At 41.4% G+C, this 21,635-nt stretch overlaps 1 protein-coding gene across 7 annotated transcripts in view; it reads right to left on the bottom strand.

Annotated features, from left to right (window-relative positions):
* dennd5a (DENN domain containing 5A) overlaps nucleotides 1-21,635 on the bottom strand; it is a 90,565-nt gene that overhangs the window by 49,253 nt on the left and 19,677 nt on the right. For 4 of the 7 annotated variants that reach the window (XM_033038969.1, XM_033038971.1, XM_033038970.1 and 1 more), the window contains exons 2-4: nucleotides 13,473-13,544; nucleotides 12,469-12,578; nucleotides 8,594-9,266 (exon numbers count right to left, since the gene is read on the bottom strand). In XM_033038969.1, the coding sequence (XP_032894860.1) occupies nucleotides 8,594-9,266; nucleotides 12,469-12,578; nucleotides 13,473-13,544 (855 nt within the window). The remainder of the gene's footprint in view (nucleotides 1-8,593; nucleotides 9,267-12,468; nucleotides 12,579-13,472; nucleotides 13,545-21,635) is intronic. The other 3 variants (XM_033038972.1, XM_033038974.1, XM_033038975.1) reach the window with 1 other exon arrangement.

The following is a 21,635-nucleotide window of genomic DNA, read 5'->3' as shown; positions in this document are numbered from 1 at the left end:
CACCGCCGCTTCCTCCTCCTTCTCCCCTGAAGTCGCCAACAGACTCCATCTTGGAAGTGACAGCAGGTGAGAGGGGAGGGAGCCCCACGGTGACCTAGCACGTCCAGTCGTCGGCAGCGGCCTGAAGAAAGCCCGCCCAGTTGGGGGCTACAAAGTGAGCCTCAACAACGGTCATGTGACTTTGCCGAATGAATGAGTCTGAGGAAAGATCATCCACCCATGTTCTCCAGAGATGCTGACCCGCTAAATTACATCAGCACTTTGTGTCATTTCACTTTCAAAACTAGACAGCGATGCCACTGGTCTGCACCAGCTAGCCCATATTCACCAGTTCACATGGCTGTTGTTGAGGCTCACGATATGGCCCCCGACCTGCTTTCTCCAGGCCACGGCCAACAACAGGACATGTTTGGTCACCATGGAGCTCCCTCACCTCTCATCTGCTGTCGCTTCCAAGGTGCAGTATGTTGGTGACGCCGGGGGAGAAAGAGGAGGTGGTGACTGTGGGGGGAGGAGGATGAGGAGGTGGAGGGAGGTGAAAGAGGCCTACGGCACAGTGCGATGGGTGAAGCAGGCGGCACAAGTTGAGGTGGAGGGAGGTGAAAGAGGCCTACGGCATAGTGCGATGGGTGAAGCAGGCGGCACAAGTTGAGGTGGAGGGAGGTGAAAGAGGCCTACGGCACAGTGCGATGGGTGAAGCAGGCGGCACAAGTTGAGGTGGAGGGAGGTGAAAGAGGCCTACGGCACAGTGCGATGGGTGAAGCAGGCGGCACAAAGCCACCGCTCACAGCCAGAAACAGCAGCAGGTACGAGGGGATGGAGCCCCATGGTGACCTGTTGGTAGCAGCCCTAAGAAACGCTGTCCGCAGGGGCTACAACATGAGCCGCAACAACAGCCGGGTCACTGGACTGTGCGGTGGGCTCACTAGTGCACCTTGACAGTTAGGAGTGGGGTATGAAGCCTGGGCTCTAAACAACCGGGGAGATGGTGGGGATGGGTCGGCAGGTCTGTCCGCTGTATCCAACGTCTGTTATAAGGGGATCGTCAAGACGAGGGTTTACTGTATTGTCTTTGAGAAACAGTTAGGAGAGAAGATTAGGAGCACAGTTGAAAGGGGATTTTGGGAAACAATCTTTTAAAGGTACTTAGTAAATTTGAGAAGGCTTGACAGGAATTTCAGAGTTCCAAGGGGTGAGCGGAGAATTGAACAGAATGGTAGGAGGCGGGGTTGTGGGGTGGTGCGTGGGGGGCAGGCAGAGTTGAAACACGATAACTTTAAACATTGGACCAGCAGAGATTAAATTAGACAAGGCCAAGGAGGGATTTCAATGTTTAGATGTAAACCAATCACTCGTTCACGACAGAGGTACATGACCAGAACGAGAGCTCACCACTCGCACTGCCATCAGTGGACGACAAGGAAATTTCAACTGAGCTCGTGTAATTTTGTCCGGATTATAGGAGTGGGCGGATCATCAGTTGCCGGAAAATGGGTGTTCAACCTGTACTGCTAATGAGGCTCTCTGAATGTCCAAGGGTGTTATACAAACTAATAAGCGATGTGTAAAGAGTCAAGAGTGGGGACAATAGGTACTGTGGGGACAATAGGTACTCGGTTCTTTTAATAGTGATCTTTGCTCATTTAATCCATTGGTCTTTTTGAATACGCTGGCCACCGTCTACATATTCAGTTTTCACATACTTCATTCCAGATTGCAAAACAAGTTTGAAAAAACATTGTGGTATACAAAACTGGGTCATTAACAGCAACAAACGTCAATGCATCTGGTTCTGGTTGAATCAACCAGAATCAGAACACAATTTTAACAAGTGTCAATACTCAGCCTATCAAAGTGCATCAGCAGAACCCGTGTTTGTCAATTTAACACCACCACAGATGTAAAAGCTAGATAAGCAATTATTTAGAGTATTCTCATCTCAGGAAGATAATGTTAGCATCTAGGTTTTCTAGAAAATTAGTCACCATGGTTGGTTTAAAATAAAACCTGTTTCTTAAAAAACATTGCAGTGCCACTTCATGAAGCTGATAGTTTAATTTAGAAAATGGTGTAAATCATTAGAATAATTTTGCAGATCGGTTCATGTATAATCAAGTTTCAACATTCAAACAGGACAGGTTCAGGATCTAGAACAGGTTCTTTCTCGCCCCCCTCCCCCCATGTATCTAGCTTTTTGGCATAGTTGGAAAGAGACTGGAAAAATGCAACTTAAATAAATAATGAGTCCCTGGTTGGAGGCGAAGGAGGAGGAACGGGGACAGGTGTTACATCTCCTGCGGTTGCTGGGGAAAGCACCTGGGGAGGGCTGGTTTGGATGAGTGAACCAAAAAGAGTTGTAGAGGGAGCAGTCTCTACCGAAAATAGAAAAGGGTGGGGATGGGAAAACATGACTGGTGGTGGGATTACGTTGGAGGATGTGTTGGGTCTAGTGACTGGTGGGTGAAAAGTGAGGATCAGGGGAATTTTATCCTTGTTCCGGATGGTCGGAAGGGGAGCGAGAGCAGAACTTCGGGATACAGAGGACTCACAGATGTGGGATCCATCTATGACAGCAGGGGGGAAACCAGGTCTCTACGCGAAAAAGAATCTGCGGGCCTCGAGACCTTGCACCTCCTCCAACCTCATCTACTACATCCGGTGTTCCCGATATGACCTCCTTGTACATCGAGACTAAGCAAGACACTTGCGCACAGTCCACCAAGGCCTAATTGATCTCCTGGTTGTTAACCATTTTAACACACCTTCCCATTCTGACCCTTATGTCCTGGGCCTCCTTTATTGCTAGAGTGCGGGCACATGCAAACAGGAGGAATAGCACCTCAAATTCCGCTTTGGTAGCTTACAATTCAAATGGTGTGAACATTAAATTCTCAAATTTTAGTTAACCTCTAACAACCCAGCCTCCCCTTCCCCTTTCTCCCCCATACCCACCCTTCTTCCTCTCCCTCATCTCCTGTGCCCTACCTGGACGCACCAATGTCCCCCCACCCCCCACATTCTTCTCTCTGGCTTCACAATTATCAACTCTTCAATCCTTTTAGTCCACAATTTCTAACACATTGCTTCAACTGTGGCCTCACCAGTACCTTGTGCAGCTGTAATATAACATCCCAACTTCTATACTCAATACCCTGATGAAGGCCAATGTGACCAAGGTCTTCTTGACTACCTTATCTACATGTGATGCCTCTTTTAAAGAACTATGTACCTGCACTCCTCGATCTCTTTGCTCTACAACACTCCCCAGAGCCCTGCCATTTACTGTGAAAGTTCTGCTGGGTTAGTCTTCTGAAAATGTATCTGCATTAAACTCCATTAACCATTCTTCTGCCCACTTGCCCAACAGATAACGATCCTCCTGTAACCTTTGATAACCATCCTCCCTATCTACAATATACCACTCACTATAGTGAAACTTACAATCTGCAAACTTACTAATCGTCTTGTACATACTTGTCGTGTACATTAAATGTTAACTGTAACTTTAAGAACTGAGTACCAGAATGGTGTGATTTGTGTCAAGTGATATATTTATTATATAATCAGTCGCGTGAATATGTGCGAGTATGCGCAGTGTACTTTGTAAAATAAAGCCGACCCACACTGGCAATGGCGTGTACTGAAAACCTGTGCTTTTTTCTGTTTACATGCTACTGCCATAATATCTTACTATACTCATCCAAATCATTGATGTAAACCGCAAAACAACAAAGGGCCCAACACTGATCCCCGAGGCACACCACGAGTCACAGGCCTCCAGTCAGAAGGTTATAACATCATAAGGGATAGTAGAATTAGGCCATTCGGCCCATCAAGTCTACTCTGCCATTCAATCATGGCTGATCTATCTCTCCCTCCTAACCCCATACTCCTGCCTTCTCCCCATAACCTCTGACACCAGAAAAGCAGCCTTCCACCATCACCCTCTGCATCCTTCCATTAAGCCAATTTTCTATCCAGTCGGCTTGCTCTCCCTAGAGTCCATGCAATCTAACTTTCCAGGGCAGCCGACTATGTTATCTAATTGTCAAATGTACTGACAACAGAATGCAGCAGTTTATTAGGCTCTAGTTTCCCATATTCCAACCACACATGGGCTAATTCGCCATTGTTAATTGACCTGAGTGTATTGTGAATGGTGGAATTTGGGTGTAGTTGATGAGAATGTGGGGAGAATTAAAAATGAGATTAATGAGCATTAGGTTGAATGGGAAGTTGATGGTCAATGCACAGGATGGTTTGCTTCCACTTCTATGATTCGAAATTCTGGTCTCTCCTGTAAATAGGAAGCTTTCTTACATTGGCATTTTACATGGAATTAAAACTCAATATTTCCATGTATTTTTCTTGAATACATGTATCAGCACACCTGCATAAACAAATTCAGATGCATTTTCCAGTCTTGCTCCCAAAATGTATTACAGGTACTTCAATACGTGTTCTTTTTTAAATATATGGAGTAATTTATAAAGAACACAATGTGCTGGAGTAACTCAGTGGATCAGAAAACATCTCTGGAGGACATGGCTAGGCAACATTTTGAGTGGGGACCAGTCTTCAGACCTGAAACTTTGCCCGTCCATGTCCTCTGGAGATGCTGCCTGATCTGCTGAGTTACTCCAGCACTTTGTGTTCTTTGCAAGATTCCAGCATCTGGAGTTCCTTGTGTCTGGAATAATTTGTATCTACCTGTCCAGTGTGCTAATCTGCTCATGTTCTGTTTTTAGTCCACTACATTCTTCTGTGCTTTTTCAACCTCTGCACTAACTGTAAACTTTGATCATTAATTTAATTCTGTAGAAGCAGTGGAACATGAATAAACTCTTTAACCTCTCTCTCACCTCTTCCTATATTCAACAAGACTATGACTCACTTGTGGCCTAACTCCATATCGATTTATACCTTTGGTTATAACCAACTGGCCATGTACCAATTACCCATAAGAGATAATTGGTCAGAACATTAACGTTCTCTCACTTCACAATTGTTACCTTAACTGAACGGTTATTGCTGTTAATCGCTGGACTTCACAGCTCTCAGGAACCAGGTTCGCTTTCAATCTCGATTTCAGCTTGTGTGGAGTTTGCATATTCTCACCATGACCATATGGGTTTCTTCTAATGCTAATTTCTTCCCAAATGCCTAAAATGTGCTGGTTAGTAGGCAACTATAAATCATCCCTGGCAACTAGCAACCCTAGATTTGTTTATGCAGAAGATAACCAAGAAAATCCAGGTGTGCAGAAAGGCATTGATGGGCATGCGAGAAAGAATATCACTGAAGACTAAAGGGGCTGTCCCACTTGGGCGACCTAATTGGCGAGTATAGAAGAGTTTTTAAAAAATGACATGTTGAAGACCTCCTTCGACTATGTAAAAGACCTCCTTCGACTATGTCGAAGACCAGCTACGGCTAACACCGAATAGTGGAGAGTGACGACGACCTCCTTCGACCTCCCCTCGACTATGATGAAGACCATCTACGACTACCTACGAGTAACATTGCGACCTACTACGACCACGCCTACGACTAAAAAAAGTATAGATTTTTTCCATGGCGACCATTTTTTACTTGCGGGCATTTTTTATCATATTGAAAACAACGCTGCGACCTAGGTGAGACCTCGAGTACGCGGAGCATGAAGGAGAGTTATGAAGACCTCCGGCGACCATGCTGTGAGTATGAGTCGAGGGCAAACTCGCCAGAATTCGCCAATTAGATTGCCCAAGTGGGACAGGCCCTTAAGTGGGAAATTAGGTTCTTGGAAATTGCTCTGGGAGTCAACCAAGACTGCCTCTGCATTGTGAAAATAGCAAAAGATGCAACACAAGTGTATAACTTGTCTGAAATTAAGCAAGATGACAGTTAAGCAACCCAGGGCGGCACGGTGGCACAGTGGTACAGTTGCTGCCTTACAGCATCAGGGACCTGGGTTTGATCCTGATTATGGGCACTGTCTATGACTGCGTGGGTTTTCTCCGGGTTCTCCGGTTTCCTCCCACACTACAAAGACATACAAGTTTGTAGGTTATTTGGCTTTGGGAAAATTGGGTGATCGCTGGTCGGCACGGACTCGGTGGGCCGGAGGGCTTGTTTCTGCACTGTATCTCTAAACTAAAAGCTCAGAAAAGGATAGATTTGACCTCAAGCAGAAGATCCACGGTGTACAGAAAATTGCTGAGAAATTTTATTGCACTCAGAAACAAACATTAAAATGAGAATATGGCAGGAATTCAAGCCAGTTCCTCATAGAAAACAATTACGTCATCTACAGAGACATCAGTAATCCCAGGTCTTGCCATGGTGACACACAAGCAATTTCATACTCGGATAAGCAATTTCAAAAACTACATGGTAATTGCAAACATGATGTCCAATATCCAAATGCTGTTAAACCAGATTTGAGTAGGCCTGAATAAGGAGAAATGCGAAAGGTGGCTGGGAAAACACAATTGGACTAATCAGGCAGCTATAAAGAAAGCAAAGACATTGAATGCAATATCTGCAATCATGAAAATCCCACGTTGGTTTTGAATGATGTAATCATCAAAATCTTAAGGACTGCCCTTATCTGCCCTTAGGGACTTCCAATCAGACAGGACATTCTTCCTGTTAAATCATGCTTATTTTAAAAAAATGAGCCCCATTCAATTTTTTCAGCCCATATGCTTTCCTTAACATTGCAGTAGTGATATCTGTGAGGTGCTGCTGATTTATCCTTGTTGCATGTCATGGTGGATAAACATGTCACAAACATAATAGACAGTTATCTCCGATACAGAAATTCCCAATGAAATTGATGATCAATTCTGTACTAGCAAACCTATTACACAATAATTTTTTTTAAACAGGCACTATACATTTCAAATTTCCAACCCAGCAGCTATACACGAATCTCATCACTGAACATTACCAATGCCTACCTCACTTTCCAAAATGTATAACCTCATAAATAACAATAATCCTGGCATGTTCGTAATTGCCTGAACAAATGCAATTATGTTCAATAATGTCATATTGGGGGCCTATATGACATTAGCATGTCAGCTTTTTAGGGAAATATAAGAACTATGGATGTTGGAATCTTGAACAAAACACAAAGTGCTGGAGTAATTCAACAGGTCATACAACATCTTTGGAGGGAATGGATAGGCGACCATTTGGGTTAGGCTCCTTCAGAGTTAGTCTGAAAATTATATTAATATACAACAATCTCATTTGTAATTTGAATGATAATAAAGCATGTGATATATAAAACTCTTGATGTTGTTTATTCATTATAATACCTGCCACTTACTCAAATTGTTAAATATTTGCTAAAATTTGTACTTTGGCACTAGCAAACCTCTTAAAATCACAGGCTTTTAATTTAATAAGAATAATATCTTTATTGTCATTGCACAGAGGTACAACGAGATTTGGAATGCAACTTCCATCCGATGCAATAACTTAATTAGCTAAACATTTAGACACCCAGAGATACAAGATTTTAAAAAAGTTAAAGCAGTATAAAGTGCAAATAGGTCTGTGCCGATTCAATGTGCGACGTGACTATCCGAGGGAGACAGTTCATGGGGGGAGCACTCAGTAGGACCGGTTCAGAGCAGCTATAGCTCTGGGGATGAAGCTGTTCCTAAGTCTGGAGGTGCGGGCATAGAAGGCCTTGTAACGTCTGCCGGATGGTAGAAGTTCGAACATACTCCTCACACCCAGCAAGGGTGTGAGGAGTCTTTATGAATGCTGATGGCCTTCCTGAGGCACCGTGTTTGCTGGGATATTTAATATTATAACCATGCATTCAATGCTCTCAAAGAATTCAGCTCGTGTAATGCTTATTTGGCCAGCTGATGTTTGGTCAGTCGAAGAACAGTACCAAGAGGGGAGAAACGGTGTTGCCATACCCAAGGGAGATAGATTAGTGAGGTTGAAAATCACCATTGAGAAGTTTAAAAAAAAGATAAAGATGAAATGGGAAAAAGCAGCCGTGGTCAATGAGAATGGGACAATTGACAATCCGCAGATCAATCCAGAGTGTGACAGAATTGTAGGCTCAAGTGCAAGTTCTAGGTGAACGTACTATCAAAAGAAGAGGAAGAGTTTAGGTTGGATATATTAGGTTGTTGGATATATTAGGTGTTAAATTAATTAGGTGGGGACCAGAGCTCCCAATAAATTGGATGATGACAAAATGTAAGAACACATTTTGGGTTCAAAACCATCCAAAAGCCACAAAAACAAGCTAGTGAGAAGATCTGGAAGAATGTGCACTGTACAGTGCTATTAATTTCCAGAAACATTCATCACAGGAAATATTGAAAAGGGTTTTCTCCCAAAAATAAAATCTTAAATAACACATCTGCATCTGATCATTCAAAAGATTTCACCAGTTAATTTTATCCCATTTTATCCATGTTAAATCCTCTTAAGTACCCAGCAATTTGCTGCCGTTTTTTCTTCTTTATTTTAACATTTATACGAGGATCTAAATTGGATCACAATCCTTGAAATCTCTTGTAGTTGTCACTCATACTTCTATAAAGTGTAAAATAATTTCTTAAAGCGCCAGACTTACGTTGGGAGTAGAGCAGGATTTGTATCTCCAGCAATGCACAGGTGAAGAGTTGGAGAATATTTTCCAGGCCCAAGAGTTCAAACATTTCATGAATTGGAAAGTCAAATAGTGGTAACTCATTGGTGCCTGGCCTTTGGCAAATAATTGGGCCATAAACACCCAGAAATTTTAAAGATCTTCCTGCTGGTGGCAGCGGCACTTCATAGAGGATATTGTAAACATAACTTTCCAGTGGCAGCGGAGGTGGTTTCGGAGAAGTCACAGCTTGATGGAGTTGCTCAAGAACCTTCTTACAGGCGTGCATGAAAGGAAGGGGTGCAATCAAGCAAATGCATTTTGAGACATACAGCGTATCCTTGCTAATGTCGTAGGAGTTAAAACGTTGTAGCTTTGTCACTCCGGTAGATAAGTCGCTGCAATTGTCAGAGATATTCTCAGAGGAGTTTATGCAGATTGTAGATGAGGTATGAAGGATGTCGTATTGATCTGCATTATGCATGTGATACAGTGTTTGCATTGCACTGCAGATTTGTTTACTTGCCACCTCTTCATAAAAGGTGAGGGCAAATCCATAAGTGCGAGAACCATCTTCACGTGTGATGATAAACGAATGGAACTGTGGACCTCGGTTATCAGATTGCGTTTTAAAGGATAGGCCTTTGGGCATGCAGAGCTTGAACAAAAAAGACAAATATTAGAGTTATATGCACTTTAATAGGAACACTTACTTTAAACCAAAGGCTTTCAAATTAGGTTCCACAGATTTCTGATTAAATTGATTCCCATTAAATCTTTCCCCTCTCACCTTAAACCCATATCCCCTAGTCCTTGATTCTCCCACTCTGGATCAAAGACCCTGTGCATCTACCCTATCTATTGTCCTCATGGTCTTATACATCTTTATTAGATCACCCCTCGTCCTCCTGCGCTCCAAGGAATAAAGTCCTAGCCTGCCCAATCTCTCCCTATAGCTCAGGCTATCAAGTCCTGACAACATCTTTGTAAATGCAAGTGGGAAATTGTGTTTATGAATTTGAGTTCTTTGAAAAAGTACCAAAAAGAGTGATGGAGGCAAGGCCAGAGACACTGTCCATATGGACTTCAGCAAGGCCGTTGATAAGGTTTTGCATGGTAGGCTGCTCTGGATATCTAGATTCCATCGGATCCAGAGAGAACTAGCTACGGATACTGAACTGGCTTCATGGAATGAAGTGGAGGGTGGTGGTGGAAGGCTGTTTTACATACTGGAGGCCTGTGACTAGTGGTGTGCTTCGGGGATCAGTGCTGGGCACATGGCAGTTCCTCGTTTATATCAACAATTTGTATGAGAATGTACTAGGCGTGATTAATAAGTTTGCAGATAACAGTAAAGTGGGTTTGTAAAGTGCAGATGGTTATCAAAAATTACAGCAGGATCTTGATCGGCTGGGCAACCAAAGTGAGGAATGGCTAATGGACTTTAATGCAGATAAGTGGAGGTGTTGTGTTTTGGGAAGTCAAACCTGGACAGGATGTGCACTGTGAATGGTCGGGCCCTGGGGGACTGTCAGAGAGCACAGTGATCAATAAATATAGATACATAGATTCCTGAAAGTGTCATCGCAGGTGGATAGGGTGGTAAAGAAGACTTTGGTAAATTAGGACATTATGTTACAGTTGCACAAGACATTCTTGAGGCCACATTTGGATAACTGTGTTCAGTTTTGGTCAACCTACACTAGGAAGTATGTCATTAAGCTAGAAAGAGCTTAAGCTGTTATGTTGTTAAGCTACAAAGAGTTCTGAAAGACAAACACCATTCATTTGCATTGACAACAAAATATAGACAAAATATTGACAATAAAATAAAATATATAAATTAGTATTTCAAACACTTTCCAAAATTAAATGTCCATCAGCAAGATATTATCCATTGCTCAATCAAAATTATTGCTGGTAAAAACAATAATTTTTTAAGGGAACAAACATTTTTTTTATTAAAAAAAAGTATTAACAATAGAAAATTAAAAATTGAGGTTAAAATTGTTTTGAATTAAGTTGCTTAAATTCGAATCACACATTTTCCTTATTTTTCTAGCACAATTGCCCCAAGCTGTTCCATTCAACGTAGGTCAACTTGCAGGACATTGCTGATACAATGACAATGTTTAAGAGGTGTTTGAACAGGCACTTGCATAGGAAAGACATTGGGGGAAATGGGCCAAATGGGACTGGCGTAGATAGCATAAACAAGGTGCGCCGAAGAAGCCATTTCTGTGCTGAACACTTGATGACGTTTCAAAGAGAGAAAACTGAACCAATAGGAGCTGATACAGTACTGAACCTGCAATAGAAAAACAAAAAAATAGCAACAAAAAAAAATCCTCAAGTGAGGACAAATTATTATTTTTGTTCTGCCTTATGGGCCTGTCCCACTTAGGCGACTTTTCGGGCGACTGCAGGAGACTATGCAGTCGCCACATGTTTGCGGGCGGTCGCCTGGGAGTCACCTTCATGGTCGTGAGGAGTTCCCGCATTCTGGGAATTATTTGCGGCCTTATTATGTTTTTTCAACATGTTCAACAGTGGTGACTAGAATGAAGCCGCCATGGAGAGTAGCAAGAACCAAGGATAACGGACTGGCAATGTTAAATGTCCGCCGAGCTTCACAGCTGTGTATCTGTGGCTTCGTAAAGTAAGTAAGTAAGTAAAAGTGTGTGTGTAAGTGTAAGTGTAAGTGTAAGTGTAAGTGTGTGTGTGTGTGTGTGTGTACGGAATGAATCAAAATAAGGATATCCTCCAAAAATAAGTGGGACAGGCCAATAAGGAGCCCCTCTTTCAGCCAGACCTACGTTCAAAGTCAATCGATATTTCATTATATAAACAGGAGAGCGAATTAAACTTTGAAGGAGAAAAACGCTTGGATTTACTTTTAAAACATTTTATCCCATACAGATTCCTCACATTTTCACTTCCAATGCCACTCCTTTCCAGCGGGATCTCCAAAGCTTGGCTCAGGGAAGTTGACTGGCCCACTGTTCAGTGGTGTCATCATCCACCATTAGTTTTCGAAAATGAATAGAATTACAGAGCAACAAGTCTAACTTCAGTAATCGGGGTGATTAATGGAAAAAATCATTAGAAATTTTACAAATGTGCTTTTTAAAATTGACATGATTTGCTGAGGGCATCTATCATAGAAATCAGTCATGTCCCCTTATTTGATACCAAGAAATTTAAATTCACACTTGAACTGGGACTAAATATAACGTGTTAATCCATATGTCAAAAATAATTGTGTCGGAAGGAACGGCAGATGCTGGTTTAAACCGAAGATAGACATAAAAAGCTGGAGGGTCAGACAGCATCCCTCGAGAAAAGGAATAGGTGGCGTTTTGGGTCGAGACCCTTCTTCAGACTGAAAGTCAGGGGATAGACAAACAAGAGGTATAGACCGTGATGTAGAGAAATATAGAACAAATGATTGAAAGATATTCAAAAAAAGTAACAATAATACAGGAAACAGGTCATTGTTGGCTGTTGTCCCAGGTGAAAACAGGTGAAATTAATTCATATAATCTGTCCCCTCAGTTCCATTTCAACTGCTAATCACAATAACAGTTGATGTAGCTTTCAGCCCTGCTCTGAGGTAATCTGACGTACAAGATGTGTCCATTTCCAATTTTGCTACATTTTCATTCATGGTAGCATCAGCTTTCAGCTCAAGCTTTCACGTGATACAGCCAAATCTGAAATTCACCACATGAACTAGTTCTGCAATTGCCACCCAGGATTCTGGAGGAAAAAACAAGTGGATCTATTCATTTTCTGGAAAAAGAAAGTCTTTGTTTGTTTGGATATCGACCAGTTTCACAGAACATGTCAGGCATACTAACCATCCCAACAGCGTCCTGGTCAAAAGGGTTCCATTCCACATTTTCTGGATAGTGAGCCAACACTTTAGATTTAAAAGTTCGGCGCAATGGGCTCTGCTCATAGTTTTCACCTGAAACAAAATAAAACATACATATATTGTTTAAAAAGTTTTTCCATCCTAGAAATGAACACCACATCACAGCAGTGACCAAAATCCAAGGATAAACGGAATGAATCAAAATAAGGTTATCCTACAAAAATAAAAGCAGAATTCAGGAAATGCTGGTCATAAAAAGTGATTGAGAAAGCACAAAAACATTGCATATCAGACAATGTAAATGATTAAGGCCAAAATTGATAAGGCATTAAATGTACATCGTTTTTTTCTAAGGAAAATGGTTTGGATCTTGCATAGCAGTAAAAAAAAAAAGTTTTCATCCTTATTTGAATTATTTCAAGTAGGGAAAAAGGTATGAAAAGATCATAACACAACTGTGTTTAATGAATTTTTTCGTAAATATGAATATGCTTCTCATCAGAAAACAGATCGGAATATGAATTAGGATCTCTTTTGAAAAACTATTCTTCAAAAATTCAAATAGGTTAACAAATGAATAATAATACAAAGATTTTTTTTTGATATTTCAATTGGGAGGGAAATTCTTACTTTTAGTCATTATTGTATTGCACATGAGTAAAGGAGAAGTTACAAGCAGTACTATAATCTGTTAGATTTTGTTTGTCAGATACAGTACAGAAAGCTTGCTGTGCTTTTATGCATAAGATAGAGAAAACACACACACAGAGGCCATGTCCTTCCAGAAGAGTAAGATGCTTAATGAAAACACCACAGAATTAGAAAAAAAAAAGCTGCACCTAAAGCTGTATCCAGGCGAGAAGCCCAGAATACAATCCCGTCACCTGCTAAGCATCATAGCTGTGAAAAGAAGGAACTGGAAAGTTAAAAGATCAAAAGGTCACTAGAGTCACAAGGATGACATAGGACCATCAGAAGGAATTTTACCTTCATCTGTACTTGAACTGACACGCCCAGCACCATCTCTGCCTTTAGAAGCCTGTAAGAACTGGCATAAGGCTAAATAACAAATAAAATAACAATTAATTACAAACTGATTTCTTCTTGGTACATATCAAGAGAAAATAAATTAATACATAAATATTAATTGACGTTATCCGGCCAGTAAAAAAAGAGCATGGATAATGAAAAAAAAAAATCAGAAAAATGCTTTGATAACCTATATTTATATTTTTGTTATCCAGTTAATGTCAATTGCAGGACAGCAGTTTACAACAAACCCACAGTTTTTAAATCATTTTAGTGGATGGAATAAAAAGAACTTCAGAATCAAATCATGGAATCCAAAGAGAAGAATGTATTTTTAGCTCTTAAAATCAATATCAACATTAAAAATATTAGATCAAATTAATTATCTTAGTATCTGATCACCAAACTTAGTAATTTGTTCAACAAAATGGCAAACAAAATTATTCTATCACAAGATGTGCACAGATGATAAAAACAAAAATACGGAGGGAAAAAATCCAAAGATTATCTAAGATTATTATGTTATGAGTTATTTCTTCCTAAATTTAAAAAAAATTTTAAAAATCAGATGTTGAATACAAAGCTTCGTAAAACAAATACTTCACAATATAAAACTAATGGATAGACATCAGACAGATTCTGGTACTACTAAAAGTTAGTACTCTAGAAAAATAAGGAAAGAAAAATTAAAAAATTAAAAAAGCAACAAAATCTTAAACTGGGAGATATTTATCTCCACCCATGATGCAACTATTTTAGGAATAAATTAATGGCACAAAGACTATAATTTCCTCACTCCTCTCCTTTCCCTATCATAACATTTAACTTCTGCTGACTCATAATTTGAATCAATTCAATGGGGGCACTTCATACAACTGTCTTTGAGTAGATTTACAATGCTCCTAATTGCAGGGCTGCCAACAGTGGGTGAGAGTTGGGAGTGAGAAATTGTGAGAGGCCAAGCCCAAGGTAGCATAGCGACCGAGGTGGGGGGGGAGAGGGTGTTGGAGGGGGGTGTCCCCCCTCCCATTGGTACAGAGCTTTTGCATTTTTCAGCTTGAAATTGTGCAATCTGGTGCATACTGTAGCGAGTCTTATAACTTACACTTGAATGCAATATTTATGCTTTAAATTGGATTAGCTATGAATAAGGTTAGACTAAATTACATTCCTAATTATATTCCACAGTAGAGCTAGGCTCTGATCAACAGGTGTAGCACATGAATGATCTTAGTGTATTCATGTATGGAAATCAGATTATAATCAAACACTTGGCCCATGTTGACCAACCTGGGTCTCACTGCACAACAAATGTACTACTCCTGACCCTGACTCCAGTTGCATACCTTCTCTCATTCCTGACCCTGAGCCCAGCCTTACACCTGGCCCCCTATTTTACCCTGATCATAACTGCATACCTGCTTAAGTTCCTAGTGCTGAACACTTCCATTATCCCAACTTTGCCTGCATACCTAGTACTATTCCAGACCTTGACTCTGGATGCACACTTGGCCTTGCTCCAAGCCCCTCTGCACTGACAATATATCTGGTCTACATATAAAGCATACTCACTCAGCTGTATACGTATTCTGTTACCATTTCTTCATTTTTCCTAACAAACTGTCCTGAAGTCATTTTCACCTCCAATATTTTCAGTATTTTGCTGTTTTCCTCTCAACTGGGACTTTTCCGAAATGCAAAGTTCAATAACTATATATTTAAGCAATATTATTCTATTAAATGTGATCTTGAGAGTACATAATATTTTATGTGGTATTCATAACACAACAATGATTAAAAAAAAGACCCTTGTTTTGATTGCACCTACCAACATGCATACATTATTATACTAGTTAATATCTACTGTGGGCAATTTTTTGTTCCAATGCTCCCCTTTCCCAATTACTTTTACATTGAAGTGATTGAAATCCAAGTGAAGTTTAAATGGCATCAGAAAAATAAAACCTCCGGAATGAATGATATTCATTACGTGGTTGGTTGGAGTCAGTATCAGCACAACATCTACTGCACAGCCCACAATCTTCATGTTCATCTTTCCAAAAACTCAAATTGGTGAGAACATGATTTTCAATGCACGAAGCTATGCCAACTATCCCTAATCAGTCCTGTCCTTCCCAAAAGCATGTCGATCCGTTCTCAGAATTCCCTCCAATAACTCGCCCACCACTGATTTAAACCACATTGGTCTGTAGCTTTTTTTAAATAAAGGCACAACATTGACCACCATCCATTCTTCCAGGCACCTCTCCCATGGCTATCTGTGATACAAAGCTCTCACCCATGGCTATCTGTGATACAAAGCTCTCAGCAATGATGTCATACAATGCACTTTATCAGGGGAGTTATCTTCCTTCATTTTAAACCCGGTATTTTAAGACCTCCAACACTCCCTCTTCTGTATTGTGGCTTCTCTTCATCACTATTAACTTCCCCAAGTTCCCGAGCATCCATGTCTTTCCACTTGGTAAATAATGATTTAACACCTCGCCCACATCCTGTGGCTTCCACATAGACACAGGACGCTGGTCTTTAAGGGAACCTATTTTCTCTCTCTCTCGTTACTCATTTTACCCATAATATTTTTTCAAATTTTATATTACGGAGCTTTTAGTACAATCCCTTCAAGTGATCTCTCCCTTCTTATTTCTCAATTCCACTCATTTACTCTCACTGGATGATTCCCGAGGAATATCTTCTCCTAGTACGACAGCAACATTCTCCCAAATCAAAAAACACAACTGCCTTCCTCTCTTAGCTCCACCTTTATACCATCTGTGGCAGTTGCACCCTGGAACACTGAACTGTCTCTTCCTCACCCATGTTTCTGTAAAAACTATTATATCCAAGTTCTATATTCCAATCCATGCCCCCAAGTCATCTGCCTTGTTTGTCAGGCTTCTTGCATTGACATTAATACAGTTTAAACCACAAGTCTTTGATTGCTCATAGCATTCACAGCACAAAAATAGACCGTCCAGAAAAGATGATCCATGTTGGGGTTTATGCTCCAGACGAGCCTCCTCATACCCTTCTTCAGCCAACTTCACTTCTCCTTCATTTATCTGGTCGTTTCCACACTAGGACATCTGATACCAAGTTCAACAAGTCACTCAATACCTCTGTGAAGGTACACAAAAATGCTGGAGAAACTCAGCGGGTGCAGCAGCATCTATGGAGCGAAGGAAATAGGTAACGTTTTGTGCCGAAACCCTTCTTCAGACCCTCACTGAAGCAGATTCAGCCAAATTACTTCTGGAATTCATTTGCGATAATCTTCTATTTAAATCTCTGATGACAGGTCACCAACCTTAAAATCTTTCCCTCTTCACAAATGCTGCCTGATCTGATGAATATTTGCAGCATTCGCTCCTTTTCATTTTGAATTTAAGCCCTCCAGTTTAGGTCTCACCTGCATGTGTATGCATCAGTTTAGAAATTAGATCACATAGCACTTATTTATTTTAGTGCCACGCATTTGAAAATGTACTCACCATGGAGTAAAATGTGATAATGACCATTTACTGGATTTAGCAGCTGAAGTGATATTTGCATCAGATGAGCATCAAATGACGCCATTCTCCTTGAAGCATTACCAGAGAAATTAGTCCACACAATCCCAAGAATGACTGCTGTTGAACACTAAATAAACTAAACTTCTCATAAAGGCTCACTGAGCACCCAAGAAAAATAAAGTGATCTGTCTCAATGATTATCGGCCAGCAGCTCTAACATCAACCATAATTAAATGCTTTGGAAAGACTGGTAATAAAGATATCGACACAAGTCTTCCAGATAATCTCATCCCTTTGCAATATGTACACAGGAAAAATAGGTCTATGGAGGAGGCCATCTCTCATGTGCTACATTTAGGTCTCGATCACCTTGACCTCGATCACCCCCTCTCAGTGTTGTATTTATCATTAGTCTATGTACATGGTTTACTCTGCGAGCTGTCAGCCCAGTGTATATGACAATAAACTAATCCGAATCTGAATATAGTAGAGATACGACAGAACAAGGAGTTTGTTAATGTTAATGTCAAATAGGGCAGAATTCTATAGCAGCAACTTGGTGTCCCTAAAGAAACACAAACCACGATTAAAACCATGACAAATCCTTATTTGGCACCTACTGCCACTATCTATATACAACCTGACACCTGTCAGAATTCTCAGTTATTAGCTTTGCAAAAAACAAAAATGGCATTATAGCTCTTTTCATATGTGGGGTTCAAATATTATTCATAATTTTCTTATATTTTGCATTATTATGCCAATCAGTGGAAAACTGAAATTAATATCAAGTACAAAGGAGGAAGTAGCATAAAAGACATGGGATTGAAGCACATTCTGCTTGTGAAGCATTGCCAAACACTGAGATCACTTTTCATAATGCTATTATGTATTTACAGAGATAGACTGCAGAATGCTTCAAACTGTCTTGTCAGATATCAATAATCCTGTGAAGTAATGTGAAAAATATGAATAAAGGATACAAAGTGATCAGAAATCACTTTGTACAGATACAGTAGATGAGGTTGGCGGAGACCTCATATTTCTTTGCATATCTTTCTTTCATTGTTGTATATCGCCCCACATCATCGTCTATATCTCTCATTTCCCTTACCCGTGACACTTTCAGTCTGAAGAAGGGTCTCGACTCGAAACTTCACCCATTCCTCCTCTTCAGAGATGTTGACTGACTCGCTGAGTGACTCCAGCATTTTGTGTCAATCTTCAGTTTAAACCAGCATCTCCAGTTACTTCCGACACATTTTGTTTCCACCCCAATAAGCTTCTAAACAATGACTAATCTGATTATTTATTTTGTTGTTCTTCTAGGGAGATTTTTAAAAACAAAATTGGCTTTCTTAAACTACAATTTCTTTTACAATGCCTTCAAAAGGGAAGGGACTTGAACTTTATTTCGCCTTCCATCACAGTGGGGAATGTGTAGGAGTCACTGTGGTGGATGTTCATGTTAAAATGTGTTTTGGGTGATCTGTTGCTTTTGTATGACTGATTTGGCAAATAATATTCCTCGTATGTTGCAAAACATACTTGGCAAATAAAGTACTATTCTGATTCCGATTCTGAAATGTATAGGGTATCCCAAGCAACTTGCGTCTAATTTAGTACATCTTCCCACAATTTTGTGCAAAAAGTATCAATAAAAGTAACATGACTCTTGCAGTGTAGCACACATTTATTGGTGAAGCATTATATTTATGGAGTATTGTGTGCAGTTTTGGTCCACTAATTTGAGGAAGGACATTCTTGCTATTGAGGGAGTGCAGTGTAGGTTTACAAGGTTAATTCCGGGATGGCGGGACTGTCATATGCTGAGAGAATGGAACCGCTGGGCTTGTATACTCTGGAGTTTAGAAGGATGAGAAGGGATCTTATTGAAACATATATGATTATTAAGGGTTTGGACACGCTATGGGCAGGAAGCATGTTCCCGATGTTGGGGGAGTCCAGACTCAGGGGCCACAGTTTAAGAATAAGGGATATGCCATTTAGAACGGAGACAAGGAAATACTTTTTCTCAGAGAGAGTTGTGAGTCTGTGGAATTCTCTGCCTCAGAGGGTGGTGAAGGCCAGTTCTCTGGATACTTTCAAGAGAGAGCTAGATAGGGCTCTTAAAGATAGCAGTCAGGGGATATGGGGAGAAGGCAGGAACGGGATACTGATTGGGGATGATCAGCCATGGTCACATTGAATGGCGGTGCTGGCTCAAAGGGCCGAATGGCCTACTCCTGCACCTATTGTCACTCAAATGGGTAAGCAACAAAACAAACATATCAAAAAGAGCATTTTATTTTCAATCGGCATAAAAGTAGAAATTCTGCAAGGATCTCTTAATTACAATTGGAAACAAAGTTGAATTAACATTGGAACTGCTCTCCCACTCAGTCAAGAAATTATGTCAGGCGGCGCGGCCGACGTCACAGCGGCCTCTGCAGTCTGTCTGAGTATTTTTTATTTTTTTATCCTGTTGAGGGTTTAGTTTGTAGCGGGTTTTTAAATGTGTATATGTGGGGGGTAGGTGGGGGAAACTTTTAAATCTCTTCCCTGCATGGAGACCCGACCTTTTCCCTGTCGGGTCTCCGTTGCCGTTGGGGCCTAGCGCCGTGGAGCGGCCTCCAACCGGAACGACCTGGAGGCTCAAGTCACGGAGCCTGTGGAGCTGTGGAGCTGCGGAGCTGCGGACCTACCTCCGTGGAGCTGGCCAGCTTCGGAGCATGGAGAGCTGCGGTGGTGCGCTGCTGCGACCCGACTCCGGTGAATGGTGAATGGTGACACCGGGAGCTCGCGGGTCCCCGGTGGGAGACTGCTTTGCGGGGCAAATTGCGGGGTTGAGAGTGACCTGGAGCGGGGCCTTACAACGCCCGGCACGGCTTTAATTTGCCGCGGACTTGCTAGCGCCCGCCGGGGGCTCCAACACCAAGACCCGGGGCAGGGCCTTACATCGCCTGCCGAGGCTTTGAGTGGCCGCGGACTTGCTAGCCGGGGGCTTTGACCTCGACTTCGGGAGAGGAATGGAGAGCAGGGGAGAGACAAGACTTTGCCTTCCATCACAGTGAGGAGGAGATTCACTGTGATGGATGTTTGTGTAAATTGTGTTGGTGTGTGTCTTGGTTCTTTTCTTGTATGGCTGCAGAAACCAAATTTCGTTTGAACCTCATGTGAGGTTCAAATGACAAATAAAAGGTATTGTATTGTATTGTATTGTATGTCATTCAACCCACAGGCAGTCTTAGTTTTATATTTAGTACGTCTCCTGCCATATCACATTGACCCAAATCTGCTGAACTCAAAGCTGAACTGTAGCTTGGCCTGATTCAAAAGATAACTCGGCAACCCAATTGTGTAGAAAAGCACACTATTAGATTAGAATTCAAAAAGTACACCGAATAAAAAGTACACTGAAACACTGCAAAGAGAAAACAGGTTTAGTCAGGTTAGGACACCAATTAAACAACAAATAATTTCCGCATTTTCCCAGCAGGTGTTGTTTTCATGATATTACATTCGCAAAACTTATTACTCTCCATAAACCAGCCTTGCCTCAGATTATTGAACAGTCAGTTATGAAAAATGCATCACTCATGACTGTTCTCCTAAATCAGAATATAGCAAATCCTCAATATGACAGACCATGGGGGGGAGGGAGGTGGTGGGGAAGAGGGTAGAAAAATGGTGTCCGTTATTGCCGACCAAGTAAGGGATTACCAAGTAAGAGAGCATTATTGTATAACTAGCAGAAACAAAGAACTTCAAATACACAAAACGACATGAGGAGTAACTCTGCAGGTCAGGCAGAATCTCTGTAGAACATGGATAGTTGACGTTTTGGGTCGGGACACTTCAGACACTGGGCCAGGTACTGAACCTGGAAACCAGGTGACTTGACGCCCCTGGCCTGGTGGCAGCCGGGAGAGTGGCACGGATCAGCGGTGTTAGTGATCACGGCCCGTGAGCGGCGGGAGTGCAGCGAGGGTCGGTGGTGGTGGCAGGCGTCGCCTGGAAGCAACCGAGGAAGTTGTGTGGGCTGGCGGTGGCGGCAGTAGGTCCGGACTGGAAGGGCCGGACGGGATGGCGGTGTGGGCAGACATCAGCAACCCAGTGAAGGTCGGTAGCTCCAGCCTGGAAGCGGCGGTGAAGTTTGGTAGTTTTGTCTGCTATAACCCAAAGAGGTCCATAGTAACATGTGTTTGCTGTATACCTTGAGAAACTATTGCAGGGATATGAAATACAAAGTGTAAATGAAACAATGATACCCATATTTTAAAATAAATGTAAATATCAATAATTTGGGGGTAAATATTGTTTGTTCAATAAAATTGAGGTCACCCCATGATCAAATAGTCATTTGAAGATTGATAACTGCCAAGTACCAGAACATCTGGAACCAATATCCTTTCATAAATCACCTCTCCATCAACTCTACTGGGAAGGTCACATTTCTCTAAAAATATAAAAATGCAACAAACTGGCACAAGCATTTGCTGTTAAGCAAGTTGGCATTTTCCAACATGTTTTGTGCATATTTGTTCCACCACATCAAATTACAACTGAATTCCAATGACACGAGCAT

This window comes from Amblyraja radiata, chromosome 20, assembly GCF_010909765.2.
Source record: "Amblyraja radiata isolate CabotCenter1 chromosome 20, sAmbRad1.1.pri, whole genome shotgun sequence".
NCBI lineage: Eukaryota > Metazoa > Chordata > Chondrichthyes > Rajiformes > Rajidae > Amblyraja > Amblyraja radiata.
The sequence above is the reverse complement of the archived record's forward strand: the minus strand, read 5'-3'. Positions and strand labels throughout refer to the sequence as shown.